At 44.8% G+C, this 13,685-nt stretch overlaps 1 protein-coding gene across 1 annotated transcript in view; it reads right to left on the bottom strand.

Annotated features, from left to right (window-relative positions):
* ITGB3 (integrin subunit beta 3) overlaps positions 1–13,685 on the bottom strand; it is a 115,666-nt gene that overhangs the window by 67,831 nt on the left and 34,150 nt on the right. The window contains exons 3-5 of the mRNA XM_040331210.1: positions 10,683–10,872; positions 8,068–8,320; positions 2,264–2,426 (exon numbers count right to left, since the gene is read on the bottom strand). Coding sequence (XP_040187144.1) covers positions 2,264–2,426; positions 8,068–8,320; positions 10,683–10,872 — 606 coding nt within the window. The remainder of the gene's footprint in view (positions 1–2,263; positions 2,427–8,067; positions 8,321–10,682; positions 10,873–13,685) is intronic.

Genomic DNA, 13,685 nt, shown 5'->3' with positions numbered 1-13,685 from the left:
GTCTCTGGGAATTCCGGCTGCCAATTCAGTCGGTTTTCTGATCCGATGAAATCTTTCAAATTTGATTTTTTCCGTTTCCGTTTTACACAGGATGGGGCCGAAAAGTTTATCGAGTTTTACTTGGAGATCTTCTCCTTCCAGGTCTGGTAGGCCCCGGATCCGCAAATTTTTCCTCCGGTTCCGGTTTTCTTGGTCTTCCAAACGATACCTCAGATTCCTTTGTTCTATTTGTAGTTCCTTCATTTGCATTTTTAACTCTGACATCTCAGCTGCTTGGCTATCCAGTTTTTCTTCGGTTTCTTCCACTCTTCTCAGTAAGTGACTCATGTCTTCGTGTACTATCGTTATTTCATTTTTTAGCGAGAGCTCCATGCGTGAGATTGATAATTCTAGTCGCGAAAACATTTCTAATAGCTCAGTTTTTGATGGGGGAAGGTCTTTATGGGTGGCACCGAGAGGTCCTGCAACATCTTCCTCAGACTCTCTGATTGTCACTGATTCTGAGTACCTTCTCTGTCCGTTTTTTTGTTGGCCCAGTGATGATCTACTTTTGGCCCCAGATGTTTCGCTAGGGCAATCTTTGGACGTGTCTTGTGTCATGTATTTTTTTATGGTGCCAGGGCTGGCACTTATTTTGGGGTCCTTAGCCACCGCACCTCTTACTGGGCGGCCTCTCATTTCCTATATTCAGTTGATAGACCTCTGAAGATAGAAAGGTGTCCTTTGTTTTCCTCAAATTTTTCTCTTTCTCCCTTATCTCACTTCTCCTGCTCAGTCGTCTCCCATCCTCTGGTATTTAAAGTGTAGTGAGAGCCTGCGGACTGTAGGAGCAATGTGGGCTGGTAGGTGGTAGGTGAGCTTGAGCTTAAGCTGGGGGGTGGTAAGAGGCAGGAAAAAAAAAAAAAAAAAAAAAAAAAAAAAAAAAAAAAAAAGCTACGTCTCCCCGCACACTGTTCTGGCACACTATTCCCCACACACCCCACGCCCCTTGTGATCCCTTAAAGTGGCAGTCCACTCTCGCTATCCACTTCGGTTTCTGCTTCAGCTTCAGCCTCGCTCACTAAAGTGCCCTATAGTGCGCTGTCTCCTGATACGCTGATCACCACTCCGTCGCTTATAATTGTAATCCTTACAGATGACTTATTGTTACTTATGGTTACTTATATTTGCATACAGTTGCTGTATAATTAGTATGGTTAGCTTGTGGTTGGCTGATAGTTAGTATCTATATTAGCATTTAGTTAGTGACAGTCTTCAACGGCCTAAAAACGGCCAACCATTTCAGCTCTTATCATCGCTTGCTGGAGAACAATTTTACAGTTGACAAATGGTTGGTGTATGAGATCGCACCAGATAGCACTAGACAGCACCAAATAGCATAAGACAACACTGGGCCAACTAGGCCGACGTCAGTCTTCCGTCTATCCTCCTCCACCAGCAATCCGCTGCCGCTGTAACCACATTCACTATGATGCCTTTGTATATGCCTTTGTATATGCCCTGTATGCCTTTGTATGCCTTTGTATGGTTAGCAGAAGGCAATTGACATCCAGGTAGCATATAGGTTTTATCAATGAATGCAATGAATACAATACTGAGAATGGAAACCAGCAATAAAAAATGACACTCACTGTCCTTCTGTAGTCCAGCACACGGCAGTCTATCAGCAGTTTATCAAAAATCTAGCAATAATCAGTGGTCAGTGGTCAGCTGCTGCTTCTCTCACTGAGGTACTCTGCAACTCTGTATGCTGAACCGCGCCGACACACCGACACACCAGGGGGCTCTCACCACCTAATACAGCCTGTAGCAGACGGAACAGACTGCAGTCTGCAGATTGCAGACTGCAGTTTCCTCACCGCTCCTCAGCTCCTCAGCTCCCCCGACCGTACAGCGCGCCCAGCACTCGCCCAGCACACAGAGCCCGAGCCCCTCGGCTCCTCCAGTACCTGTGAGCGTCGGAGCTCACTAACTCACGTCTCCTGGGGGGTCTTCACGATCCTCACAACCGCTCTCCACAGCGCAGCACAAGGCAGCACAACAGCGCATCCGGCCGGCAGAACGAGAGATAGAGGGAGCGGGGGGGGGGGAGGCACGGCGGGGGGGAAAGGAAGGGACACAGCCTAGTGCGCGCCCGAGCGATCCATGGAGCCCTCGGAGCTCATCACAGCCAGCAGCGTGCTAGCAGCGCGTCCCGACGAGCGCCCTCATCAGGCCCCTCCCTCCTCCTCAATGCATCCTAATTTCATGTCTCTCCACTCACATCGCATACTGCAGCCTGCATGATGGCATCAAATCCCCCTTCTGGGGCATCGCGGTTTCGGGAAACATCCTGCTTTGCAACTTCCTGATTGAATCTCTCAACCTGGTCTGTGAGGGCCAAAATGTGCTGATAACCAAAAGTGGGCTTGCAGGTGGTTTGAATGCTGTGGAGAAAGATGACACAGATGAATAGAATGAAATAGGAAAAATGTACTAAAAATGTTTTATTGGTAGTTTATGTTCATTAGTGTAAACTTCACTCTATTTTTAACATACTAATGCCACGTACACACGATTGGAAATTCCGACAAGAAAACCGTGGATTTTTTTCTGACAGAATGTTGGCTCAAACTTGTGTTGTATACACGGTCACACAAATCTTGTCGGAAATTTCGACCGTCAAGAACACGGTGACGTACAAGATGTACGACGAGCCAAGATCAATAAAGTTCAATAGGCAGTTCGGCTCTTCTCCTTGATTCTGAGCATGCATGTTTTTTACCTTCTCCTTCCATATTGTTTCAGTCACTACATTAACCTACTCTCTTATTGCCAGGGGATTCTCTGCTTGCCATCTTTGAGCAATTCGTTTTCTTGCTTGAAAGAGGCACCTCAGCACTACTTTTAATGTACTGGCTACTCCGCTTATTTCTTCCCCTAGACCCAGGATAAACAGTCTGGGATCTATCTCCAATATTTATGACATTGAGGATCCCCCGCCAATATCTAAACAATTTTGGTCACCTCCATATCATGTGTATTTAAATCCCCTGTATCACGGCATCTAGGACACCTTGCATCTACTCTCCACCCGAAATTGAACAATCATTTAGGTGTATAATATGACCTATGTATCAGCATCAGAAATGAAAACTTCTGTGCAGGCGAAACTGTGCCCAAGTGTCCTCTCTCCAATATCTTCCTCCATTGTCCCTTTGTTATAGTTCCCAGGTCTTCCTCCCATTTCCCTCTACTTTTAAATCCTTGGATGTCGCCAATTTACAAGCCGACCTCAATGCTCTGTCTAATTGGGCGAATATGTGGCAGATGAGGTTTAATGTTGATAAATGTAAAGTTATGCACTTGGGGCATAAGAATATGCATGCATCATGCATACTAGGAGGAGTACAATTGTGAGGATCCGTAGTGGAGAAGGATCTGGGGGTTTTAGTTGATCATAAGCTCAATAATGGCATGCAATGCCAAGCTGCAGTTTCCAAAGTGAGCAAAGTCCTTTCTTGTATTAAGAGAGGTATGGACTCCAGAGACAGAGATATAATTTTGCCCCTGTACAAATCATTAGTAAGACCTCATCTGGGATATGCAGTCCAGTTTTGGGCACCAGTTCTCAAAAAGGATATCGGGGAACTAGAGAAAGTACAGAAAAGGGCAACCAAACTGATAAGAGGCATGGAGGAGCTCAGCTATGAGGAAAGATTAGAATAACTAAATGTATTCACTCTTGAGAAGAGGAGAATAAGGGGGGATATGATCCACATGTACAAATATATAATGGGTCCATATAGTGAACTTGGTGTTGAGTTATTCACTTTACGGTCAACACTGAGGACAAGGGGGCACTCTTTACGTCTAGAGGAAAAGAGATTTCATCTCCAATACGGAAAGGTTTCTTCACAGTAAGAGCTGTGAAAATGTGGAACAGACTCCCTCCAGAGGTGGTTCTGGCCAGCTCAGTAGATTCGGTCTGGATACTTTCCTAAATGTACATAATATAACTGAGTACTAAGATTTGTAGGTAAAGTTGATCCGGGGTAAATCCGATTGCCTCTCGGGGGATCAGGAAGGAATTTTTTCCCCTGCTGTAGCAAATTGGATCATGCTCTGCTGAGGTTTTTTGCCTTCCTCTGGATCAACTGTGGGTGTGGAGTTGGGTGTATGGGATTGTACTATGTTTATTTTGTGTGTTTATTTTTTTGGTGGTTGAACTGGATGGACTTGTGTCTTTTTTCGACCTGACTAACTATGTAACTATGTAAGCTGTTCTGGGCCTTCAATACTTCCCTCACATATATGTGGGTAAGATTCGGAGATAAAGCCCCTTGTCTTACTCAGATTACCCAGTTTCTGAGAAATAAGGGTCCTATCCCACACTGGTCCTACTCTATCAAACTGAACATTTAAAGCATGTCTAATTTGAAGGTATCTATAAAACGTGTATTTGGGTACATCATATTCCTTTTTTATTGCAGCAAACGTTTTTAAAGTTCTTCCATCGTACAGCTGGGCCAGTCTAACTATGCTCTCAATCTTTTGTTGGTGGAAATTCTGACAGCAAAAGTCAGATGGAGCCTACGCACGGTCGGAATGTCCAACCAAAAGCTCACATCGGACTTTTCTTGTTGGAATTTCCGATCGTGTGTATGCGGCATTAGAGTCACAAATGGAACACCGTCACCGGGAGTTCTACCTCAGAATTTCCTAAAAGCTGAACAGCAGCTGCATCAAAATCTGCCTGGTAAGAAAAATCCTTGGAGTCTCAATGGAGACATCTCTTAGGCCTCGTACACACGACGAGTTTCTCGGCAAAAAACACCAAGAAACTTGCTGGAAGATATTTTTTTGCCAAGGAAATCGGTCGTGTGTACATTTTCGTCGAGGAAACTGTCGAGAAACTCGACGAGCCAAAAAGAGAGCAAGTTCTCTATTTCCTCGACAGGAATGGAGAAACTTGCCTTGTCGTGTTCCTCGACAGCCTAACAAGGAACTCGACGGAGAAAACTATGTGTTTTGCCCGTCGAGTTCCTCGGTCGTGTGTTCGAGGCTTCACATGCTAGGTGGACGAGTTTCTGGTAAGGGAAAAAGACATAGAGCTGGTTTCCTACACTTGCTGATAAGTGTACTCTCAACCCTCAACTGAACCCATCTTCTCGATAGAACCTCTAATTTGAAAAAAAAGCAACCAGTTCATTTGATAATAATTCATTACTTTTGGGAGATATACAATAAACACTGACAGGGTTTACTTTATACGAGAGTACACTGGGGTAGTCAAGGTCCAGACTGGTCATCAACAAAGCACATAACATCTAAAAACCTATAAAAATACCAAAGAAGTCAGATGTTATAATACGGCACTGGGTGCTGAAACAGTCAGGTTTAGGTTCACCCTAAAAACGAATTTTTAACATTAGACTAAGCATAGTAAGGGCATTTACTTTCGGCAGGTCTTTTTTTTTTTTTCTCCGTACATACCTTTATATTCTGATTTGGTCCAGGGCTTCCGCGTTCTGATGACTCCGGGACTGGGCGTTCCTATCCCTGCCTCAGGGTTCCGATGACTGCGGGACTGGGCGTTCCTATCCTTCGGTTCGATGATTGACGGCTTGTGAAACAGGTGACCTGTCGCACAACGCGCGTCACCAGATTTCCGGAGATAGCCGAGCTGCGAGTCGGCACTATACGGCGCCCGCCGTGTAGAGCTGACTGCGCAGGTGCCGTATAGTGCCGACTCGCAGCTCGGCTATTTCCCGACATCTGGTGACGCACGTTGTGCGACAGGTCACCTGTTTCACAAGCCGTCAATCATCGAACCGAAGGATAGGAACGCCCAGTCCCGCAGTCATCGGAACCCGGAAGCCCTGGACAAAAACAGAATATAAAGGTATGTACAGATTAAAAAAAAAAATTACCTGCCGAAAGTAAATGTCCTTACTATGCTGGCTCTGCTAGATGTACTGGTAAAAAAAATTGGGGTGAACCCCCGCTTTAAGAATTTTCAGGCATGAAGGGTGTAGACAGGAAGTGGTTGTATTAGCAAAAAAGTTAGAAGCTGACATAATCTTGAAAGAACAGTGTGGATAAGCCTGGAGGAACACAGGCATGACACCCAGTACGGGAAGATTGTCAATCATTATATTTTTATACTGTGGGAGGAAACCAGATCATCCCTAGGAAACTAGCATGAGCACAGGAAGAATACCCATACAGATAATGCCCTCAAAGTCATCAAAACTCTCCAAGCAATGGATGACCACAGTATGAAACATTTTTTTTTCTATATTTTCAGCTGCTACTAAATGCACTTAATGGCAACTTCAGTCAGCAATTTAAATCATTCCTTTAACTCATAAATACTGTCTAGGAAAAATAACCACCATGGTAAGGCCAACAAGTCCAAAAAACCTTTAGAAGAGGTGAGATTAAACCTTCTTGCCATTCATTTTGCGATGTTTAGCCTGAAGAGCTAATTCTTCCTGCATAGGATAATTCTAAAGAAGTCATGGGGTGGAGTGAACAGATCTGTTGTGTGAATAATTTTCTTTTTAATCAGGGTTTACAAACAAAAGGGGGGGATTTCCAACATGCATAGGTAAAGTGGTCATAAACCTCAGACATAAAATATGAACAAAGCATATCCCTCTATAGTGTGTGCTTGTCTCAATTAAAAGCACTAATGCCCCATACACACAAGTGGAATTTCTTTCCACACAAAAATCGCAATAACCTGGTTTGCGCAAAAGTTATATTGCCTACGAAATAGGGGACATAATGATTTATTTTTTACTAGTAATGGCGGGGATCTGCGTTTTTTTTTCGGGACTGCGACATTATAGCGGACACATCGGACACTTTTGACACATTTTTGGGACCATTCACATTTATACAGTGAACAGTGCTATAAATATGCATTGATTACTGTATAAATGTGACTGGCAGGGAAGGGGTTAACCACTAGGGGCCGGGAAGGGGTTAAATGTGTATCCTGGGTGTGTTCTAACTGTGGGGGAAGGGGGGTGACTGGGGGAGGTGACCGATCTGTGTCCCTATGTACAAGAGACACAGATCGGTCTCCTCTCTCCCTGACAGGACGTGGAGCTCTGTGTTTACACACGGAGCTCCACGTCCCTGCACAGTTACTGGGCAATCGCGGCTGCCCGGCGGCCATTGCGGCCGCCGGGCACGGGCACTGTGTTCCCAGAGACGCGACGGGTGCGTGCGCGCGCCCTAGAGGCTTTAAAAGACAGGACGTCATATGACGTCCTGTCGGAACAATAGAGCATTCCGCCCGCCGTCATTACTGTGCGATGATTACTGTGTAAAAAAATGCGATGATTACTGTGTAAATGTCACTGGCAAGGAAGGGGTTAACACTAGGCGGCGATCAAGGGGTTAAATATGTGTTCCCTCTGCATGTTCTGTGTGGGGATGTGAGTGATTAGTAAAAAAAAAAAAAAGGGCTCCTCTACTCTGACTGCACAGGGATTTGTGTGTTAACACTAGGTGGTGATCAAGGGGTTAAATATGTGTTCCCTCTGCATGTTCTAACTGTGTGGGGATGTGAGTGACTAGTAGAAAGAAATGATAGGGCTCCTCTCCTCTGACAGCACAAGGATTTGTGCAGATCCCCGTTCCGGTCGCTCGTGCACAAGGCCAGCGGCGATCAGGCCCACCGGCCACGCGCATCGGGTCCTGCAGTCTGCACGCCCTCTGGGGGCCGAAAACAGGTAGGACATACCCATAAAGGATTTTGCCCACCAGTGCCATTGTGCCACAGTATATCTGCGTGACATGGTCGGCAATTGGTTAATCTACCCAGCAAGGCCGTAGGCAGCAATAAAAACTTGGCATGGGTTCTAAAGCCTCAAGCCTATCCAAAATTAAAATAATATATGTTTTGCCTGTAAATACACTTTAAATAATTTTTTCTTCCAGTGAAAAAAACGCTAAATGGCCACAAGTTTGTGGACACCTGACCATCACACATATAGTGTACCTTTATTGCCACCTAAGGCAGAATATGTTTCCTTCCAGTCAGCAAAGGCTAAAGAAAGTCTTATTACTTACTCTCTGCAGGGGTTTGTGATGACCTCTGGTGGAGACATATACATGTAAGGTGACATGGGCTTATCAACAAAAGCGCCAAAGCCAATGCGGAGATTGCTGGTTACTTTGTGCATCCTTTCAGCCAATTGAGTTCCTAAGGTCTGGATGGTTACCAAATCATCCTTCATAGAGTAAGATAGATCCATAAGGTAGTAGATGTCCAGTGGATAGTCTTCCACCTGCCGTACTTGTATTGTGAAGATCTTGGAATCATCTGGGAGATAAATGATAATGGACCTTTTAAAAAAAAAAGCACTATACAACTCGTTCCATGTACACTTTATATTTACTGAAAACAATTAAATTATTTCTAATCGGACCTGTCTGCAATGACGTAGCCCTTCTTTACATCAAATGCAATGCATAGGGACTTATTTTATGTATTTTCTTTATTAGGCTTCATTTCCATGGACGTTTTTGGACGTTTTTACAGCCACTTTTCTGAACGTTTTTTTGCAGGTTAAAAACGGCTCTCCATGTTAGTCTATGGCCTCATGCCCACCATGACGTTTTTGAACTGTAGATGGCTGAGCCGTTTTTAAGCTGCAAAAAAAAAACAGGACCAGTGCGTTCTGAAGCTCCAGCTTTAGAGCTGTAAAAACGCTCAAAAACGCGCAAAAACGCTACCGCTGCGTTTTTGAGCTCCAGCTCAAAAAAATAAAAAAATAAATAATAAAAAAACAAAAAACAAAAACAAAACATGGACAGGCGTTTTTAAGCTGTAAAAAAGGCAAAAAAAAGTGGCTGTAAAAACGTCCATGGAAATTAAGCCTTATAGTTGAAACGTATAAATACAACTTTTTTAAAATGTTTTATTTTCGAAGCAACTCTTTGGCACTAATGCCGCGTACACACGATCATTTTTCGGCATGAAAAAAAACGACGTTTTTAAAAACGTTATTTAAAATGATCGTGTGTGGGCTTCACAGCGTTTTTCGGCTTCTGAAAAACTACAAAAAAAAAAATCGAACATTCTGCATTTTTTCACGTCGTTTTTTAAAATGTCTTTTTTCGTGTTGTTAAAAATGATCGTGTGTGGGCAAAAACAAAGTTTTAAACCCGCACATGCCCAGAAGCAAGTCATGAGACGGGAGCACTCGTTCTGGTAAAACTACCATTCATAATGGAGTAAGCACATTCATCACGCTGTAACAGACAGAAAAGCGTGAATCGTCTTTTACTAACAAGGAATCAGCTAAAAGCAGCCCAAAGGCGAATAAAACTTCCCCTTTAGAGTGCCGTCGTACGTGTTGTACGTCACCGCGCTTTGTTCATCATTTTTCAAAAACGATGGTGCGTGGGCAACATCGTTTTTAATGATGAAGTTGGAAAAACGTTGTTTTTTTTTTCATGATGAAAAACATCGTTTTTTTTTTCATGCCGAAAAACGATCGTGTGTACCCTTTTAAGCGATTTAAGACAACAGGGAAATGCCTTGTTTACATAGGCATCTCCCTGTTCTGCCTCTCCGTGTCACGACCGCGGGCCCCCCGCGAACATCGAGTTTACGGGGCACGCTCACAGAAGTACGTAGCGGACGCGCGCTAGACGGCAAATTAGAGGGGACGTACAGGTACGCCCATTTGCCCAATGCTGCCATTGTGCCGACGTCTATCAGTGTGCAGCGTTTGGCAAGTGGTTAAAGAAATAGGATAAAACATTTTATTTTTAGGGTTACAACCACTTTAAGTCTTTGGAAAAGTATTCAGCATTCAACACTTCTGGGAGTGTCAAATACCTGCATCCTGCACTTTACAGAAAGCTGAAGGGGTATGGTTGTGGCTCAGAGGTGTTGCTTTCTGCTGTGATGGTGTGATCACTGATTGAAGTTTTGGACCCATTTGTTGCCCTTCTTTGTACTTGCTCCATTTCCAGTACATCCTTCCTGAGTACTGTCTGGTGACATTACTTTCTCTAACTACATATGGTTCCAGCCGGTGGTCGCTTCAGCACCCACTTACAAATACAGCCATCTCTACAGGAATGTGTGCGTTGGGAATATTGGGTAGGTAGGGGGAAATGGTGCAGAGGTCAGAGCCAAGGAGGGGTGGAGGTGAGATGTGGACAGCTTGTGAAAGAGAGCTAAACCTTGCATACTGTGCATAGCACGCCCCTAAACACTGCACTCTGTATGTAGGGCACCTCTCAACCCTGCACTCTGGGCATAGGGCACCCCTGAAACTGCACTATGTACATAGCACACCCCTGAATCTGCACTCTATGTCTAGAGCTCCCCTGAAACTGCACTCTGTACATGGCATACTTCTGAACTCTCTGCATAGCGCATCCCTGAGCTCCACACATAATACACTCCTAGTATTTATTGCTCCTTTAAGATCCTCCCACTGGAGCATTTTGGCCACACCCACCAATCAATGTAATTTGGTGGGGACGTGGTTGCGTTTCTGCACCTATTCACTGAGAAAAAAAGCCCTGAATACATTTTTATAGTCTTACAGATACAACCCTTTGAGGGCAACCATAATGCTGATGCAGCCCATGGTGAATTTGAGTTTGACACCCCTGCCTTAAATAATTCCTTGAACTGTTCATCAGGAGTCTTTTTTCAGTGTTACCTGGTCTCAGGTGCAGTTCTAACTTTTGTGGTGTCATCTGGGTGATGTCCCCTTCTGAGCCCTTGTCACTCAGCGGTCTGTCAACCAGGGTCTTGACCTTACTAACAGGGTGCTCAATGTTGTTTCGATCGCAGTTATTCTCTAGCAGTGCTGACACTACGTCACAGCGAGGAGCTCCTTTTCCGAAATCCTGGAGGGGGCAGAAGACAGACACAAAACACACCAATTAGAGATTTGGGTATTAACTAGGAAGTATAATACTTCTATTTACAGTTAAAATAGCTTGGCTTTATCATTTAAAAAAAAAATCCTAAATGTGTGTGAATGTTTTAGGCCTTGTACAAACAACCGAACATGTCCGCTGAAACTGGTCCGTCGGACCAGTTTCCGCGGACATGTCCGACCGTGTGTAGGGCCTACCGGACAGTTTTCCGGCCTAGCGGACAGGTTTCCAGCGGACAAAAGTTTCTTAGCATGCTAAGAAACTTGTCCGATGGAAGCCTGTCCGTCGGACATGTCCGATGGTCAGTACGACTCATCGGACATGTCCGCTGGCCCAAAATCCCGTGCATGCGTCGAAGTGATTCGACGCATGCGTGGAAGCATTGAACTTCCGGGTTCGCGCACGTCGCCGCGTCATCGTCGCCGCCACGTCACCGCGTATTCTGTCCGTGGGGAATTTGGTCTGATGGTGTGTACACACATCAGACCAAAATCACCCAGCAGACATGTCCGATGAAAACGGTCCGCGGACCGTTTTCATCGGACATGTCTGGTCGTGTGTACGAGGCCTTAATGCTTTGCTTCTATGTATATACAAGCCTACAGCATGTCAAACCTGACTGATTAAAACATTCCCCCCAGTCTTTAGTAGGGTTACCACGTGTCCCGGGCACCTTCATTCCAGGACAATACAGTGTCCCGGAATGAAACTGACACCCCCCCCCCCCCGGGCCAATCTGATACCCCCAAAAAAGGCCGCCACATCACCGCTTTACTCAGTGACAGTACTTGTACTGCCCGGGGGGAATGCCTGGAGGAGCACAATCTCGCCCCCTGCTTGTGATTGGAGAAATCATAAATCCCGCCTCTTGTGTCCAATCACTGTGCTGTGATTCGTTACAGCACAAGCTAATTTTTGGGAAGTGAGGGTGTCCCTGAATGGTAGTTTGGAAATGTGGTCACCCTAGTCTTTAGTGATTGATTTGTACCAGTGGTTCTCATGGCCTCAAGTACCCTCAACAGGCCACATTTTGGAAATCTCTCTTAGATAAAATAGCTGTCCAAAATACCAAGCCATTGACTCTGATTTAAAGTGATTGTAAGATCTTGTTTTTTTGTTAAAAATAAAAAAAAATATTAATCATGTTATACTTACCTCGTCTGTGCAGTTGGTTTTGCACAGAGCAGCCCGGATCCTCCTCTTCTAGAGTCCCTCTTCACTGCTTCTGGCCCCTCCCTCTTGTTGAGTGCCTCCACAGCAAGCAGCTTGCTCTGGGGGCACCCGAGCCGAGTCACAGCTCAGTGTGTCTATTCAGACACGTAGCCCCGACCTATCTCCGCCCCACTTCTTCTCTGATTGGCTAACTGACTTTGATTGACAGCCACAGGAGCCAATGGCACCACTGCTGTGTCTCAGCCGATCAGGAGGAGAGTCCCGGGTGGCTGTACATGGTAGACAATCGGCTTTAACTGCAGCTTGTTCAATTGATTGGTTTCTATGCAGAGCCGCACCAGGTTTTGCACAGTCCAGTTTTAGTACATCTCCCCCACAGTGTGGAATAAGACTGTATAAATCAGTAACAAGGAAAGCAGGGAATTTGTAGACAATAGTGGTGACCAGTCCTTTTATGTCTGTTTCCAGTTTTTGTTCACAAATCACACAGTACAAGTTCTCTAACACACTGGAAAATTGTCTTACACATATTAACATAATAAGGTGTCACTTCTAATTTCATGCATATCAAGGAAAAAATGGAGCTCACCCATTGGATACAGTAAACTATGGCTTTCATAAGTGGTACATTTAGGGTTGCCATCTGTCCAGGATTCACCTGGACAGTTTGGGTTCGGAATCATTCGTCCAGGTTTTAGACTCTGCCTGAAACCCGGACACATTATTCAGACTGGACTATGGCTTCCCAGCAGGGTTGCTGGCTGCAGTTGTCTAAGCTGAGAGTGTCTGTAACACTCACTTTTCAGACTGTCCAAAGCCAGCACTAACACCCCCCCCCCCCCACACACACACACACACACAGAGACAGCAGAGGAGAGAGAGCTGTCTGCCCAAACTCCCATACCCAGAAAAGGAAAGTTGGGGCTGGAAATTTGAACTTTACACCAGGTGCCACAGTGTTTTCCCTTACATCAGAGTCCTCTCCATACATCAGAGTTCTCAGTGTTCCCCCTTAAATCAGGGTTCCCAGAGCATCCCTTATGTTAGATTCCCCAGAGTTCTCCTTTACATCAGAGTCTGCAGAGTCCCCCCTTACAGTGAAAGAACTCTGCGAGTTCAGATGTAAAAGGGGAACTCTGTGGACTCTGATGTAAAGGGGGACTCTTGTTATTAACTCCATATGATTAGAAATTTTATTTTATAGCAAATATATGCATCGTATCGTTTATACTACAAAAGAAAAATTGCTGTGTGCCGCTAAAGTTTTCAGGTTTGACTTGAAGGTAGCAACCCTAGGTACATTGACTATGAGTCTTTTATAAAACATATATTAGTATGTCGAGAAGCATAATGTTCCAGCTGCACAATAGTAACTAAATTGCCCTACAGGCATTGAAATTCCCCACACCCTTCCTCTGGCTCAGGATTCTTATCTCTCACATCTCGGCCTGTTAGGTAAATAGCATGCAGAAACAGCAAGATTAAAAGCACAATTGCTGGAAAGGATGAAACTATTTTCTGTTCTAGAGTGCCATAAGGAGAACCTCTGACAGTAGAAGGATCTTATCTCGTGTAGGGAGATTTTCTATGGACATAACACTTTATTA

Source organism: Rana temporaria, chromosome 12 (assembly GCF_905171775.1).
Source record: "Rana temporaria chromosome 12, aRanTem1.1, whole genome shotgun sequence".
Taxonomy (NCBI): domain Eukaryota; kingdom Metazoa; phylum Chordata; class Amphibia; order Anura; family Ranidae; genus Rana; species Rana temporaria.
Note: the sequence above shows the minus strand (reverse complement) of the source record. Positions and strands in the feature narration are given on the sequence as shown.